Source organism: Hippocampus bargibanti, linkage group LG01, assembly GCF_051943395.1.
Source record: "Hippocampus bargibanti isolate YZ-2025 linkage group LG01, ASM5194339v1, whole genome shotgun sequence".
NCBI lineage: Eukaryota > Metazoa > Chordata > Actinopteri > Syngnathiformes > Syngnathidae > Hippocampus > Hippocampus bargibanti.
This window is the reverse complement of record NC_142734.1, coordinates 12,648,780-12,666,623: the sequence shown is the minus strand read 5'-3', so window position 1 is coordinate 12,666,623 and position 17,844 is coordinate 12,648,780. Positions and strand designations below refer to the sequence as shown.

General features: G+C 42.5%; 4 protein-coding genes across 4 annotated transcripts; 1 reads left to right on the top strand and 3 right to left on the bottom strand.

Annotated features, from left to right (window-relative positions):
• The first annotated feature begins 107 nt into the window (after nucleotides 1-107).
• Nucleotides 108-910, top strand: smim1 (small integral membrane protein 1). The gene is made up of 3 exons (XM_088997010.1): nucleotides 108-241; nucleotides 323-458; nucleotides 692-910. The coding sequence occupies exons 2-3, from the start codon at nucleotides 364-366 to the stop codon at nucleotides 813-815; spliced, it is 219 nt and encodes a 72-aa protein (XP_088853136.1). The 5' UTR covers nucleotides 108-241; nucleotides 323-363; the 3' UTR covers nucleotides 816-910.
• A 37-nt stretch (nucleotides 911-947) lies between these two features.
• Nucleotides 948-4,130, bottom strand: mad2l2 (mitotic arrest deficient 2 like 2). Its single transcript, XM_088996998.1, has 8 exons — nucleotides 3,874-4,130; nucleotides 3,487-3,605; nucleotides 3,346-3,417; nucleotides 3,176-3,276; nucleotides 3,002-3,096; nucleotides 2,856-2,929; nucleotides 2,656-2,748; nucleotides 948-1,714 (listed from the first exon to the last, which is right to left on the bottom strand). Exons 1-8 carry the CDS (start codon nucleotides 3,911-3,913, stop codon nucleotides 1,676-1,678), a joined length of 633 nt encoding a protein of 210 aa, XP_088853124.1. The 5' UTR covers nucleotides 3,914-4,130; the 3' UTR covers nucleotides 948-1,675.
• A 10,871-nt stretch (nucleotides 4,131-15,001) lies between these two features.
• LOC148903138 (uncharacterized) lies at nucleotides 15,002-15,703 on the bottom strand. Its single transcript, XM_089005288.1, has one exon. The coding sequence runs from the start codon at nucleotides 15,701-15,703 to the stop codon at nucleotides 15,002-15,004; it is 702 nt and encodes a 233-aa protein (XP_088861414.1).
• Nucleotides 15,704-15,822: 119 nt separating this feature from the next.
• LOC148903137 (uncharacterized) lies at nucleotides 15,823-17,611 on the bottom strand. The gene is made up of 3 exons (XM_089005025.1): nucleotides 17,336-17,611; nucleotides 16,517-17,230; nucleotides 15,823-16,107 (listed from the first exon to the last, which is right to left on the bottom strand). The coding sequence occupies exons 1-3, from the start codon at nucleotides 17,609-17,611 to the stop codon at nucleotides 15,823-15,825; spliced, it is 1,275 nt and encodes a 424-aa protein (XP_088861151.1).
• Nucleotides 17,612-17,844: the final 233 nt, after the last annotated feature.

Here is a 17,844-nt window from a genome sequence, read left to right as displayed (position 1 = left end):
CAAAGACCATTTAGGTCAAAGTCCACTTATTGCACCAATAAATTGTTTGAAGTCGACACCAAGAAGGGGCAAGCACCCAGAGCATGGTTGGACTTTGTCATGGCAAGAAATTGTATGAGTAGACAGAAGGGCATGCAAATAGGCAACAACTATTGGATTTATGGCCATCTGAGTTAATTCTTGAACTTCCTTTGGCCATTCCACTCACGCTCTCATAATAGAGGCTTTCAACACCCAAGAGGCAGGTTCCACACATTCAGGATTGCAAAGGTGTTCTTAAATAGGCATGTTTTGATGCCTGATGTAATTTCTTTGTGCACAGGCATAAAAGGCAGACTGCAAAGGAGAGTGAAGACATCCCACATGGACGACACCAGTGCTGGAAGTGTGCAATATAACCGCTGGAATGAGGACAACATCAACATGAAAGTGGAGCCGTCCCAGTCCCTGGTGACAAGGTGAATATGTTTTGATCCAGTAGCACCTTGAAATTCTGACATGGCAAAATCTTGAAAAAAATGCCTCTGCGTTTTTTTTTGCCCACGTCAGTGAAGCTAATTTGAGTGTTCATCAAATTATTTACTATGGATGTAGTTTTTTCCCCTTTGACTTGAGTCACAGCACTTGTATTAAGAGTTAATATTCTGTATATTTTATGGATACAAAGAGCTCTGTGGTTTGTTGCATTCAGGCTATACATCAGAATGTGCACTGGAAAGATAGGCATCGTTGTGAAGGTGGCTGGGGCTCTGGCTGCAATAGTATCTGTCTTCATCATGGGATACGTGACAGGATACTACGTCCATAGATGCTGACGGAGCCCGCAAAAATGAAAAGGCCTTTTAGATCATCTCCAAAATGTGTGCTTTCTGACACCTTCCCCCAACACACACACACACACACACACACACATACAAAAGAAAGACAACCACAAAGCACCCAGGTGATACATTTGATATCAATGATTTATTGGCCAAGACAACTTTTGCTCACGATTTTCCAACTCTGTACAATCCAAGGGTTCATTTGCACAAAACTGATTTATACAATAAAAAATCTCAAGTTATAGCAATATTAAAAACAAGCATGTGACAATCACATTCTAAACACTGGTGTTGGGAAACTCATGTAGCCAGTTTTCAGAATCAGAATCAGAATCAGAATACCTTTATTCGTCCCGCAATGGGGAAATTTGCAGATTCATTAGTGACTTCTTGATATTACCTGTACAGTGATTCCATACCAGGGTGCCATAGGATTCTAGCCAGTTTCACCTAATTTGTGTAACATTATTATTCATTATTCACAAATTGTTCATTTATTTATGCCAATGACGTACTGTATCGTGACAGATAGAACCATTAATTGCTCTTCCAATAAAGTTCCAATTCATACAACAGAGTACCGTGCTATGTTATGACTTTGTAAAAATACATCAGCTTTGTACTAGATTAACTCACACTGTACATTTGGGAGTAAATTGAGAAAAGAACATTTTAGTTATTCTAAATTGTGTCACATTTTTGTTTTGTTGTGAGTTATTGTTTTGTGTGTGTGTGTCTTTTTTTTAATAATGCGTTCACCTTGACTTGAGAAAATTTGTGAACATTTATGACTTGTGGAAGATTTTTAACAGTATATGTGTTTGCGCGTGCATGTGTGCCATTCATTCCTGCTACATCTTCTGGGCTCGTTCTTCAACGTATAGCTGCATCTGTACCAAATCCACAAAAACGCAATTGTAATCATGGTGAAGTTCAAATGGTAGAAAACTGCAAACATTTCTAAATTGAATTACGCATACGCGAATTCAAGATTCAAACTGTAAAAAAAAAAAAACCCATCACAGCCATAAAAAAAGTGGTCATCACAATAAAGGTGGCTAATGGTACAACTCCGAGATGGTTCAGAATTCAAGCTAGGATTTCACATCGTGGCAATATTTATTCAAAGTTTGAAGAAAGGATTTCACCCTATTGTTTTTGAATCGGGATTGGGGTTTCAAAGTGATCTTTCTAACTCGGATTAAAAGACAGGGCAAGCTTTGAGGCTTGGGTTTCAAAAAGTCAAAAATCAAAAAGATTTCAAGTCAGTGTGAGGGATTCAAATTTCTGTTACAAGTAGTAACATGACAAAACATCACAAACAGTAAAGTCTTGCAAAAATTGTGCACCTGGTTAGAATAGCCGCTTCAACCTGTGTGCATCAGATGGTGCCTTCCACAAAAACGGGGTTCTTTGTTTGGCTTTTTGGGACTGTTTAATTGTGGTATTGTTGGTAAAGACTCTTGTCAAAATCACACTTAAATAAGAGTAAAAATTATTTTCATCAGGGATTTTAGAGGCCTTTTAAAATACACAGTCCGTGTTTTTCAACAACTAAAGTCAGAGTTAGGCTTGCAAGTAATTAAATTTGAGATAAGGGTGGGTTGGAGAATGGGTTTCAATCAGCATTTGGAAATGCACTTGTCATGTCATATGGCATAAATACTAGACTGCAAAAACAGATGTCATCAAATGAACATTCTCCTTCCTTTTTCATTCATTCTGTCACTGACAACCACAAGTAAAAGAAAATCCTATTTGTAGTGTATCATACTGTATATATGACTGGATATTCTCAAGACATGACCATCAATTATATACACTGCCTAACCTTCACTATGTCGGATGTCAATGTCTTCAGTGGGATGAGTCTGGGTTCCTGCATGTGGACCTCCTGCTCATCAGCAACTATCCATGGGAAATCCTATAAAACAAGAAAGTGCTAAAATTGACACAACACACACATCTGTGGGGTTATATTTCTGCTCCGCCCTACACACAAACAAGTTATGTCCAATTATGTGTTCTTACCTTGATTACTTGAACTTTCTCCATGTTGCGCGTGGCGGAGTTTCTCGTGTGAACTAATACTGTGAATGAACACTCTGAGAAAAGGAAAAAGGTTTACACCACTTCTGAAAGGTAACATATATAATCATAATGTGGTTTAATCTCACCTGGTGGATTATTGTTTAAAACAGCATCACACACACTGATCTTCAAAATGAATGCCCTCAGCAACTGCTCCACATGAGACAGTAATGTATCAGAGCTAAAAGTAAAATAAGACTGATTGGTAATTTACTTGCTACACCGGAGATTGTTGTTTGAAAGGAAGGGGATTTGAAAACCTAATAGAGAGTAGTGGTGGCTGGGATATCTCAAACACAAATCTCTCGACTGGATGATGCTCCTTGTCCATAATGACGACGACCACCTTCTCAGCATCATTCTGTCAGAAAAATAGAAGGGGTGAAGATCTACATTGTACATTTCCAATACCACTTAGTCCACGTCTTACCTTCTCAATAAGTGGCTTTATACATTGAAGTGTATCTTGGATATACTGGTTCAGTTCAGGGTGACATGACATCTGTTAAAGTAACAAAACGTTTGAGCTGAGGAAAAAGCAACATACCAAATATGTAAGTTCGTCATATACCTGCACAGGGACATTGTACTTCTTTCGCTTCTGAAATATTCCAGACGGATAGACTTCACGGACATAAAGGATGAGGTGAATGGCTACTTCCAGGAATTCACACAAAATATCAGCAACCACTGTGGGGAAGGGGGTGTGGCGGGCGAGAGATAAATTGTTCCGATCGTGTTGAAATATGAAGCTGTTCACCGCAAGTAATGGCCTATATCTTGAGAATAATGGCAATCAAGACAGAGCGTTATAATCCTGGTAAATTACTGGATTTTTGATAGAGCTTTATTGCGCATCCGTTTTGAGAAATTCGTCTGGTTTACCATTTAAGCAATGCAGTTTATTTTAAATAAGGTTGAATATTGAAACGGGATGGTTAACTCTTCCACGCCATACCTTGTCCGAAATTGAGATCTTGCCTTGTTAACGTTGTCATGATTCCAACAATTCAGAGATGAAGCTACTCGCTTCCACTTCGAAGCTTGGTTTTATTTGTTGTCATAGACAGCGGCGACGACATATCAGAAGCCGAATACCAAATTCAACAAACAGACATGTTTTAAATTCTACCCAATAAATATACACGTGTTAAAAACAAAAACAAATAATCACAGCCCCGGATCTTTTTATCGGTTTCGTCATGTAATGTGCGGCGCACACCGATGACGCGGCAATGTTGGTGTTTGTTGTCGACCAATGATGATATTTGGTGCATGCGGAACGTTTCTCCACCATTGGGTAAACTTAGTCATACTTAACTGCGGGTGTTTACTTTTTTTAACCACTCTTCATGCAAGGTAATAATGCAAACCCCATGTGTAATCCATTCATTTTTACGGACACAACCTACTCACATTTACCAAATCCAAAACAGAACGTTACAATACACACACCCTGATGTTTTATAGAACAAATGAGGGTTTCGAAATATTTAATTGGGACATACGTACGATTCTGTTGTTAATTCACACGGTGTGCTAAATTACATGAAACCCATAACGTTTCTCAGGATCGGATTTTCAATGAGGGTATTTAAAGATATGTTAATGTGACAGGTTGTAAATTATCGTATTTCCTATTTTGGTTACATTCGCGTAGTTCTATTGGTTTACAAATGATATATATCGAAAATGTTTATTTAAACATGGAACGCCTGCTTCGGTTCATGTTTCGTGTCGGACCGATTTAGATCGTTGGACCGGAAATTGTTGTGCGCGTACGTTTGCATTAGATCGGGGCATTCGAAGTAAACCACTGTTGAGTCAAGACGTATCACATTGCTTGTCTTGTGTTTTTTTTCTGGATCCCACAACACCGTATCTCCCTTACTATAGTGGAGAGCGCAACATTTTGGAGGCACCGCTGGGATATTTGCGTTCGAGTGTTGTCTACTCGCCGTGGGTAGAAGCTCGCGCCGAATATCCCCAATCAACCCAGTCGGAGTGGCGTCGCCGTTTACTGGTTTGTTTCTACATGTGCTCTAGTTGCATCTCTGTGCGTACAGCCACCACTAGAGGGCACTGGAAGACTTTGAAGTGAATCCGGCCAGCTGAACTGCGTCTACCCTCTCGAAAATGGCGTTAGAGGAATTACAGTTGGACATCAAAGGCAAGTTATTTGGACTGAATTTTCAACAGTTGTCAGAGTTATGTGCTGAAATCCAAATATCTGGACTGGAAAGAGAGCAACTTACAGGAAAGACTCGAGGCCAACTAATTAATATTGTGTCAACCTACATTGAAAGAGCTGAATTAGAGCTAGAAGATGGAGGAATGTCAGATTTGCTACGTATAAAGGACTTGATTGAAAGTATAAAAGATTTTGAACCAGGAATAGCCAAACCAAGTGAAAAAGGTCGGGATGCAGTGCGAAAGAGAAGCATAGTGCCCCCAGACACTGCCCCCTGGCGCAAAGATTTCAAAATATCTGGACAAATAGGTGAACTCGGACAAAAAGATAAACTCACATTTCCTAATTTGGTCAGACAGATAGAAAGTGGGCTCAGTAAAGGCTACCAGGGGGATGAGATCATCGATGCAGTGGTTCGTGCCATAACACCAGGTCTGCAGTTGAGAAGCTACCTCGAAGGGAAAGAAAATCTTACCCTAACTTCTTTACGAAGGATTCTCCGATCTCACTATCAAGAGAGAGGAGCCACTGAGTTGTACAAGCAGCTCTCATCGGAAGTGCAGACTAATAAAGAGTCCCCACAGAAATTTCTACTGCGTGCAATGGATCTTCGTCAAAGGATTCTTTTTGCATCTCAAGAAGCTGAATCAGGGGTGAAGTATGATCCCACGTTGGTCCAGAGTTTATTCCTGCACACAGTTCTGACGGGGTTACAGAGTGACAATGTAAAGAGTGACATGCAAGCTTTCCTCCTGCTAACCACCACATCAGATGAAGTACTGTTAGAAAAATTAAACATGGCATGTGCAAATGAAAAAGAGCGACAGGAAAAAAAGAAAAATGCTGCTGCACGGGTGACAACGCTGAACACTGTCCAGGTAGATGACACACCAGTCCCGATTGGGAAGAAGACAGTCTTAAAGCAGAATACTGTTACTGTGCCGAATGAACTCCTTTCAGAGATCAAAGAGATGAGGTCAGAGATGATGCTGTTAAAAGAGCTGCGTGCAGAAGTGTCCCAGATCAAAGAGACTATTCAGAAACCAACAGCCACTTCTCAGCCCACCAGCGGAGGACCTGAACGCCTGCCTGACCACTACCCTGAACAGGTCGCCTTCACTCCACCTTCACAATATCAGGTAGATCCACCAGCCAGGCACTACTACACCCAGCACTCCCCATCAGCTCTTCAGCAGTACCACCCAGCACCAGGGCCCAGGCCGATGAGGGGGGCAGCACAGTTCCAGCAGCGGTTCGCCCCTCCGCAGTACTACATGCCCCGTCGCCCTCAGCCCAGGTGTTATTCTTGTATTCAGACAGGTGAAGAATATTGTCAGCACTGTTTTAAATGTGGAAGTAGTGAACATTTCAGAGCAGGCTGCAAAGCACAGAACTCAGCTAGGAACCATGCTTTAAACTAGAAAGGGTTACTCCAGTGGGACATGGTGTGACCACAGAGACAGATAGGTGCCAGTGTTACAGTGGTGCTATGAAAATGGAATGTAAGCCCCACACACGTGGCCCCGTTCAGAAGAGACATAAGCAGTCATTTGTCGAGCGTACAGATAAGAACCAGTGTGGCAAATTACCTTCGGTCAGGGAGTTAGTGGGAAAGAAATGTCTTATTCTGTGCTTTTTGGGTAACAAAAGGGTTGAAGCACTCTGGGACTCGGGGTCCCAGGTGTGTGCTGTAGATGAGTTATGGAAACAAACAAACTTACCTGACGTGTCATTGAAAAATGTGAATGAACTTATTGACCCTGATAACACTCTCAATATTGTGGCAGCTAATGGAACGGATATGCCTTATGTAGGATGGCTTGAGATATCATTTAAACTTGGTGCTAATGATCCAGGGCTACTTGTACCAGTATTAGTACTAAAAGGTGACCAGCAACAGTGTCCTATCATAGGGTTTAATGTCATTGAGCGTCTTGTGTTAGATAGCCTCTCTAATGAGTCACAAACAGGGGATACAGAAAAGCTCTTGAAATCGGTTAGACTAGCTTTTCCCCACCTTAAGCGCAATAAAGCTGCCACTTTCATAAAAGCAGTTAGTCTGGGACAAGCACATGAGTACCGTGTAAAAACAACAAATGAGAGATTCACTATAGCCAGGCATAGCTCACTTATTATTCCATGCAAAGTACAGGCTAAGCCCTTTAAGGAAGATGTTACATTGGTTTTTGAGCCAAGTGAAAACCCACAGTGGCCAGATGGCCTCGAGCTTTGTGACTCGTTGGTCTCAGTTAAGGCAGGATAGTTGTTAGTGTCCAGAACCCTACTAATCATGATATTAGGTTTCCAGTAAAGGCTATTATTGGTACAGTGCAGTCGGTAGGGTCTGTCTACCCACTTAACATATTTAAAAGGGACCTTCCTTCAGTGGTTGTCAATGAGGTCCATGTCCAGAATACCACCATCGCTCTCAGTGAGCAGTGGGACCCCCCAATTGACCTTTCTCATTTGGACGAAGATAAAAGAAAGACCGTTCAGCAGATGTTGAGAGAGGAATCGGCATCATTTTCAAAATCGGACGACGACATAGGGTGTGTGGAAAACCTACAAATGGACATTTTGTTGAAAGACACTGAGCCTGTTTCAAAGACATATATGTCTGTCCCAAAGCCAATGTACAGAGAGGTGAAAGACTATTTACAGGACTTGATAGCGCAGGGGTGGGTGGAAAAGTCCACTTCCTCCTACTCATCCCCTGTCGTCTGTGTCAGGAAAAAAGATGGTACACTGCGCTTATGTATTGATTACAGAGAGCTGAACCGGAAAACACACCCTGACCGGCACCCCATCCCACGGGTACAGGACGTGGTGGATAGCCTTGGGGGTAACACCATCTTCTCGCTGCTGGACCAAGGCAAAGCATACCACCAGGGGTTCATGTCCAAAGGGAGCCGACACCTGACTGCCTTCGTGACCCCTTGGGGCCTTTATGAATGGATTCGAATTCCGTTTGGACTCATGAATGCACCAGCAGCGTTCCAGCGGTGTATGGAACAATGTCTGGAGGGGTTACGGGACGAAATATGTGTCCCCTATCTTGATGACATTCTTGTTTTCAGCGGGACATTTGACAACCACGTTGAGGACGTCAGACGAGTGTTGCGACGTCTCAGGGAAAATGGAATAAAACTCAAAGCCCGAAAGTGTGACCTCTTTAAGCCGGAAGTGAGGTACCTCGGCAGGATTGTCTCTGCTGAGGGGAGCAGAATGGACCCGGCAGATACAGCAGCAGTGCGTGCCCTGAAAAACAAGCAGCCAGGCACTGTCGGTGAGCTTCGAGCCATTTTGGGACTATTAAGCTATTATAGGCAATACATCAAAGATTTCTCTTGTATCGCTAGTCCCTTGTATGCTTTGCTTAAAGCCCCTCTGAATGTTGAGACTCAGCAGCATCAAAGACAAAAATGGAAAGTGAGACATAACAGTGTGTCTTCCAACACACGTATTGAGTGGGGTGATGAGCATCAGTCAGTGTTAGAGCAGCTAATAGACTGTTTAGTTCAACCACCAGTTTTAGGTTTTCCTGACTTCGCGCATCCTTTCATTTTGCATACAGATGCCTCTAACCGGGGTTTAGGTGCTGTGTTGTACCAAAGACAAAATGGCAAACTTCGCGTGATAGCCTATGGCTCTCGGACATTAACTGCAGCTGAGAAGAATTATAATTTACACTCGGGCAAGTTGGAATTTTTGGCGCTTAAGTGGGCGATCACAGACAAGTTTCGTGATTATTTGTACTATGCACCATTCTTCACTGTGTATAGTGACAATAATCCACTCACGTATGTACTGTCGACTGCTAAGTTAAATGCAACTGGGTGCAGGTGGGTCGCAGAACTTTCTGATTTTAATTTTACTGTTAAATATCGTCCCGGTAAGGAAAATGTTGATGCAGACAGTTTATCTAGGATGCCCCTTGATATGGTAACATATATGGAAGGATGTACAAAAGAAATGTCGTATGATGCTGTGAGTGCTGCCGTACAAGCGGTTGACCAACAGAACGAGTCTAGTGCAGCTTGGTCTATGGGAATCTCAGCTATGTGTGCCGAGGTGTCACTAAACACACCGATAGCCCCATTGACTGTTGGACAGATCAAGCTAGATCAAGAGACTGACCCCATTATAGGACATATTATTAGATACAAACTGGCGGAGACGAAACCGCTAGGTACTGAACTAAGAAAGCATTGTCCTCAAGTTGTTTGTCTTGTGAGGGAATGGGACAAGCTACACTTTAATGACAGAGGTGTTTTGTACAGAAAAACGGCAAACAGAACCCAACTACTGCTTCCTGAAAAACACAAGGTGACAGTGTTAAAAGAGCTGCATGATGAAATGGGCCACCATGGTGTAGAAAGGACTCTTTCCCTTGTAAGGGATCGTTTTTACTGGCCCTTTATGCAAAAAGAAATAGAGGACTATGTACTGAGAGAGTGTGTGTGCCTAAAACACAAAAAGCCCAACCGTGAGACCAGAGCCCCTCTTACTAATATTGTGACTACTCAGCCTTTTGAACTTGTCTCCGTTGACTTTTTGCATCTTGACAAATGTAAGGGTGGTTATGAATACGTGCTTGTGCTAGTAGACCATTTTACACGTTTCGCTCAAGTTTATGCTACAACGTCCAAAGCTGGCAAAACAGCGGCAGACAAAATCTTTAATGACTATGCTTTAAAGTTTGGGTTCCCCCTTCGAATTCACCATGATCAGGGTGGTGAATTTGAAAATCAACTTTTTGCTCAACTGAAGGAATATTGTGGGGTTGCGGGTTCAAGGACAACCCCCTACCATCCACAGGGAAATGGACAAGTTGAACGATTTAATCGAACACTGATCCAGATGTTAAAGACACTGACAGAGAAACAAAAGAGTAACTGGAAAGACTCACTAAACAAACTCGTTTATGCTTACAACTGTACCAAAAGTGAGGTGACAGGGTTCTCACCTTTTTACTTACTTTATGGACGTTCACCACGTTTGCCAGTTGATATGTTGTTTAGTTTGAATCCAGACTCGAACCAGGGTGAAACCAACCAGAAGGACTATGTGAAGAAGTGGAAACAGGGCATGGAGGAAGCGTATGCGATCACGCAAGAAAATAACAACAAAGCTGCTGCCAGGAGTAAGAGACTATATGACAGTAAACTAAAGTATTCTACCCTGTTGCCCGGTGATCGTGTTCTGGTTCGAAACTTAACCCCACGTGGAGGTTCAGGCAAACTGAGAAACCACTGGGAGGATGTTGTTCATACAGTGGTTCGTCAAGTCAGCCAAGACATTCCAGTTTATGAGCTGAAACCTGAGAGGGGGAAGGGCAGATCTAGGATACTCCACCGCAATCTCTTGCTGCCATGTGATCATTTGCCATTAGAGACTTCACTACAGTCCCAGTCCAAGGAAAAGTCCACTCGGCAACGACCGAACAAGATGCCGGAAATGGATCCGGAAGAGGATGATGAGGAGGATGAGTATTATCCAGTGTTGCATCGCCAGAGCACCCGACCAGACTCACCAGAACCGCGGGACGTGAGCTTTGTGGAGACAACCCACCATGATGACAATCAACTGGGGAATGAACTGCCGGGGACGGAGCCGGGAGCTGCGGAAGTTGACCAATCTCAGGAGGGCAACATTGGTCCGGAAAATGATCCACCTGTGACAGTGTGTCCCCCTTTTCCCCAGCCACCCCCCAGTAATCCTGATATTGGGGGAAATCAACGGCCACGACGAGAACACAGGAGACCCAAGGTATTCACGTATGATCGCCTTGGTTCGCCATCTTGCTACAATGTAGGGACAGTACCATATCATGGTGAACAGACAATGCCTTGGATGTATGGCGCACACCCCTATTATGCCACGAAATACTACAGAAATGGTTAATCGACACTTCGGTTTAATAGAACAGTGAGATGGAAACAAGAAGACCCCGATGAGCCCTGTATAAGTAAAACGGAATGTATGAAAAGAGTTCCAGTCTGTGAATTGTTGATTGTTATAATGTAAACAGAATGTATGAAAAGAGTTCCAGTCTGTAAACTGTTCATTATTATAGTTCATATTTGGATGCAGTTCATAATACCGTGCGTCATTGTTTTGGGCACGTCGTCCAGCGTATTTATGTATTTACTAGTACATATGTTGGGGACAACATCTATTTTGAGGGGGAGTATGTGACAGGTTGTAAATTATCGTATTTCCTATTTTGGTTACATTCGCGTAGTTCTATTGGTTTACAAATGATATATATCGAAAATGTTTATTTAAACATGGAACGCCTGCTTCGGTTCATGTTTCGTGTCGGACCGATTTAGATCGTTGGACCGGAAATTGTTGTGCGCGTACGTTTGCATTAGATCGGGGCATTCGAAGTAAACCACTGTTGAGTCAAGACGTATCACATTGCTTTAAGTCCTTCCCCGCTAATCAAACAGTCATTCATTTGAAATTTAACTGGGGTATTTCGCCTCACCATTCCAGAGATCGCCCTGTTTAATTTATATCCTAATATTAGTCAGGTAGATGCCAAGCAGAAGTCGACTCTCAAAACGCAAACTCAGATGAAATGTAAACTGCAAATAATTACAGAAAAAGTAGGTCAAAGCTGACATAATACAAATATTCAGGTGAACACACCAGGATAAAACGAATGATACAAGATGTTAGGTTAAAATATCACAAGCTAATATTAGCATTAACAGTTACATTTCATCTTTTAACAAATTTGAACGGAATTAAATATTTACCTTATTGCGCAACGTTGTAACCTAACAATTGGCATGTTCGTTGTGAGAGAGATCACCAAAGAAGCCGGCAAGTTACTCACAGATGATTTATTTCTAACAAATTGATCTAATGCAGAATTCTGGGTCTCAGCTCCCTGACACAGAAAATATTTCTGTGGCCCAAATTAGTTAGAGAGACGAAAGACAAAGACTGAGACTGAGCAGCCCAGATTTAAAGGTGTCCCACATGCATATTCAAATTTGGCTCAAACAAAGAAATCAGCAGTTGATTGGATCCCTCTCCTCTGATGTTGTCATCCTTTTGGTGGGGTGTTGTGGAGACGGCTCCAGTTGCCTTTGCCAAGATAGCGTTGGTTTATGTTGTATCCCTTCACCTCCTTCCTTCAGCCTTGGTCAGGTCGTAACTTTTCCTCTCCTTTTGGTGATACGAATCAACGGACCCCTCGACTCCCTAGTGCTTGCAAAAACACAACTCTGACACATATTCCACATCTGCTCCCTGACCCATCCACTGAAAACAAAGCACCATTGATACTGATTAACTCACTATTTTAATGTTCATCATACAATGTTAAAAATGGCTAACTAAATGTATTTATTTCCTTCAAAGATCAAACGAATGAAACAAAGGGTGCTTGAAAAAGGAGAAAAATAAATATAAATAGCCTGCCTCAGGAAAACCAATTCACGCCAATACAAACATTTACCAAAATAAAATTGACACTTACTCAAAAAACTGGAGAAAAAATGAGCCAGAAAATGGAGCAAGATCAGGAACAAAGACGGCGACGAGTCTGCGTACCGACAACAAGTGGAGCAGCTGGAGCTCTGGTGCAGCCGTCACAACCTGGAGCTGAACACGCTCAAGACAGTTGAGATGATCGTGGACTTCAGGAAACATCCATCACCACAGCTACCCCTCACACTATCCAACTGCCTGGTGTCAACCGTTGAGACCTTCAAGTTCCTGGGAATCACAGTCTCCCAGGACATGAAGTGGGAGGTCAACACCAACTCTATCCTGAAAAAGGCCCAACAGAGAATGTACTTCCTGAGGCTGCTAAAGAAGCATGGCCTGCCACAGGAGGTGCTGCAACATTTCTACACGGCTGTCATCGAATCCATCCTGTGTTCTTCCATCACCGTTTGGTTCGGGGCCGCCACAAAAATGGACAAAATCCGACTTCAACGGACAGTTAGGATGGCGGAAAAAAATCATTGGCACCGACCTACCCACTCTCGAGGACTTGCACACTGCAAGAATCCAAACTAGGGTGCGGAAAATCCTACTGGACCCTCCGCACCCTGCCCACCACCTTTTCCAGCTACTCCCCTCAGGCAGGCGCTACCGATCCATGCGCACCAAATCCAGCAGACATTTAAAGAGCTTCTTCCCCCAAGCGATTAACTCTTTGAACTCTTTCAACAGTAGCCAAAATGGAACTGTATAGTGCCACTTAGCAGTTTTTTTTGACGACGATACTAGTGCAGCGTGTTCTACCGGAAACAAATTCCTTGTGTGTTCTACATACTTGGCAATAAAGATGATTCTGATTCTGATTCTGATTCTGAACATCCAGAAAATTGTTCTATGAACAAGGGCGTGAGCAAATAAAGATGAGTCCAGAGATAGTGGCTTGAACGCGATGCAAGACAAGTGCACGCACCATTTCACTGGAACTCAAAACAAAACCATGCATGAACTGTAAAGTGTCCTTGAGAGTTTTGAATACAAAAAATTACATTCATCCCAGACTTTTTTTTTGCTTAATCTACACGAATCTAAAATAAGCGCGAAGCAATAGATGAACGTATGACTACAAATATGAGTACTGGTTCTTATTGTATTACTTCTTTTCCTTTTGGCTTTTCCCTGCAGGGGTCGCCGCAGCTAATACAAAAAATGACAGTCAGTCCAGACTTCTTTGCTTAATCCACACCGACCTAAAATAAGCGCGAAGCAATAAATGAACGTATGACTACGAATCTGAGCACTGATTATTGTATTTACTATTTTCCTTTTGTCTTTTCCCTTCAGGGGTCGCTGCAGCTAGTCAGTGTCATCCTTCTATCCATTTTGTGCATCCTCACACCACCTACCTTCATGTCGTCTTTCACAACATCCATAAACCCCCTCTTTGGTCTTCCTCTCCGTCTACTGCCTTATTATTGTATTATTAAGGCTGTTAAATATATTTTTTATTGATTACAGAAATAGACACATACAGACACAAAAACATTTTTTTATTAATTTCCCTTTCCTCTGAAAATATTTCTTCAGGGCCGAGCGAAGCATCAAAATAAGAAAAATATCAGTACTGTAATGCAAAAAGTATATGGCCACACATTAAAACACAAAAGCACAATAAAAGTGCTGTTAATTGGGCAGCATTAACATTAAAGGACACTAAAAGTCCTGGTTGAGGTAGATATGTGAGGAGAAATCTGAACGCATTTGGCAGAAATGACTTCCTCTATGACTCACTGACACAGTGAGGTTAAATAAATTTGTAGCTGAGCTTGCCCCCAACCACATACGACCCTTCTGATCAGTTCAGTCTGTAAGCATTCAAAGGACCTACTCTCCCATTTTGAACCATGATTATTTTGGATCAATTTACTGCACACATATTAAGGAGCCTGAATCTCCAAAGGAAGATGAATCAACTCATAGATAACCCCAGTGTTGAAAGACCATGTCACCTCCTTTTCTTAGCCAGGTGGAGACCAAGCTGTAATAGTTGAGAATGTTCACACCAGTCTGTATAACGTAGACTGGAGAAAATTGTGGAATGCTGGTTTAGACAGCTAGCATTTATCCGTCGTTTTTAGCTTCAAGAGATTTCCCTTGCACAGCAGTGCCCTGGAGCCCTCCCGAGTCTTCTTTTTCCCTCCACATAGCAACAGATTTCTTTGGATGTCAAGACAGTGGAGGAAACCTCTGACCTATAAATATAATGTGTTTGTGTGTGTGTGTAAACAATATCATGGGAGGGTGCCAATGTTGCGAACCAGACAAAATCAGAGCTGTGGAACCCTGGCAAACTAAAGTCTGACAACAGGCAAGATTTATGGCCCGTGCACCTCCATGTTTTGCTTGTCTTGGTTTATGAAAACATGCAGGAGCATTACGTCCCTGAAAATGGATTCCAAGTGTCACATTTTAATGCTTTGTGTCTGCATCTGATTAGAGCGGCATTATGCCCACAATTTGGGCATAACACAGTAGAAGACTCGAGAGACTCATGAGCTATTTTTATCGTTTTTTTCATCTCTGACAAGTTGTTTTTCTTACTGTCGCCAAAGTCCAGTAACCTGTTTGTCTCAGCCTCTGGTTTAAATCTCAGAGGCATAAGTTCTCGGTCCACAATCATCCCTCCCCTTGGCCTGTACGGTGTCCGACTCACTGCAGGGCCTGTGCTGATTCTGATGGGCTCCAGTTTTTTTTCTGTAAACTTTTCTTTTTTCGACGATATTCTTCCCTTTGATTTTTGAGGCACAATAGGTGGAAGCATTCGTTGTTTATGGGTCTGAAGGCCTTTCCTTTCTTCTTTTAAGAAATCACCATGACCAAGCTTTGATTTCGATGTTTTCTGAGAAATGGGTGAGAGCTTTGGTTTTTGTATTTCAGGGAATAAATTGGTTTGTATCCCTTTTGATTTTACTGTAACTGATTCACCACTGCCTGTTTTTATAGGTGCTAGCACTGGCTTTGACTTGGACAGTTGTGATTTTTTTTTCTCCAAGCCACTTTTTTGTCCATCTCTTTGTGGGATAGGGGAAAGTCGACGTGGCTGTTTGGGTGGATGAGGCACTTTCTTTTCTTTCATTTTATGTCCTTCAGATTTGCGGATAGGGGGGATGACTGATTTTACAGACTCTTGTGATAATTTTGTTTCAGTTGAGACTTCTCTTTTCTGCGGCTTTCCTTTATCGTCAAGTGGTGGTGTCACTGGAAATGCTGCAGATACATCATCGATGTCCGGCATTGAAGTTGATGTAGCAGCATCTTTGAACGGTGGTTCGATTGGTGGTGATGGTACCGGTTCAGGCTCTGGTTCAGGCTCTGGCTCAGGTTCTGGCTCAGGCTCTGGTTCAGGCTCTCGCTGCGGCTCTGGTTCAGGCTCAGGCATGGGCTCTGGTTCAAGCTGAGGCTCAGGCTCTGGTTCAGGCTCTGGTTCCGGCTCAGGTTCAGGCTCTGGTTCAGGCTCTGGTTCAGGCTCTGGTTCAGGCTCTGGTTCAGGCTCAGGTTCAGGTTCAATTATAAATTCGACATCAGCCCCTGTGTTTTCTTCTTCTGGTTCAGGTTCGTCCTTTGTAACATCCACTTCATCTGGGGACTGCACTGTCTCAGTGTCTTCTTTATCAGACTCTGTGATGTTTTTTTCTAGTAACTGTTCAGATAAGTCTTCTGCATCAGACAAAGTGATCTCTCCATCTGGAGAAAGCACCGGGCAAGGTATGTCCTCTGTGTTTTGCTCTGATGGGTGTTCAGATGAACTTTCACTTTCTTGTGAGGGCACAACCTCAACAGTCTCTTTTGGTGGTGATGGAACTGATTCAGGCAAGTGTTCTTTATCAAACACAGGAGACTTTGGTATCTCCTCTATGATCGGTTCAATTTCTTTGGCAGGTGATAGTACCTTTTCAGGCAAGACCTCGATGGGTGATGGCACAGTAGGCAATTCTTCCATATCAGGTACCTGGACCTCTCGGTGAGACACTGATCCTGATATTTCTGTGTTGGTCACACTGACCGATACAGTGGATGAACTTGACACGGTTGATGCAGGATTGTCCTCAACGATAGTTTCTGAACTGTCAATTTTGACCATTAAGTCATATTCTACACATGTAAATTGTGACGGTATTGGCATTTTCTCCATTTCATTCATAGTGACTGATAATGTGAATGAACTCGACACTGTGTACGACGGAGACTCTACTACTGCTACAGTTTCTTGGGTCTCTTGCATATTGTTGATCCTTAATGAGAAGTCATACTCAACCGACGTACTTGGTATTGGTTCAGTTATTAGCATTGTGTCAGAGGCCGTGATCCCACTGTGTGGTACACATATGTCACCCGTATTTGTTTGTTCAGATACACCATCAATTCCTTGCATCTCTTCATGCAATGGGTTAGATAAGTCCTCTGTATTAGTGTAGTGGATTTCTCCCTCTGTTTGTGGCAAAGTTGGTCCAGAAAATTCTTCTGTTTTGCTCACAATAAGTGATAACGTGGATGAACTTGATACAGTTGACATAGGATACTGCTCTCTTACGGTCTCTTGTGTTTTATTCACTCTTATAACAATGTCTGACTCTCGATGGGTATTTGGCAAATCTGTGTCTATCTCTTGTGCACCTGCCACCAATTCTGAAATAGCTTCTGCGTCAGATGCCATTATGTTGTCATATGGTTGTGACACGGCTCCAGTTAGGTCATGTCTAGTCGGCACTGGTACTAATGTATCCTCTGTATTAATTGCAGGACATGCTATAGTTTCTGTACTTAATGTCACGCTCTCATCATTTACTGATGACACTACTGTGAGTGTATTATCAGTACCAGATATTTGGATTCCCTCATGTGATTGCAATCCGTCTGTTTTTCTGACAGTGACGGATACTGTAGACAAATCCTCTCTTGTTGTTTCTTGGCTTGTGTTGATCTTAATGAGAATGTCTGACTCTACACAATTAGTTGGGTCAGGAACAAACACATCTTGGTCCATTTGCACAGATCCAGATATATTCTCAGTATTTAGTACAGGTTCAGATGCACTGCTTGCTTGTGCTATTGGTTCAGTTGATGGGGTCTGTTCATGTAACGATGACATCGATATAAATGTGTTCTCAATACCAGATACATGGATCTCTTCCTGTGATTGTGACAATGACATCGATCCCGATAGTTCCTCCATTTTGTTCACAGTGACTGATATCGTGGAAGAACTTGATACAGCAG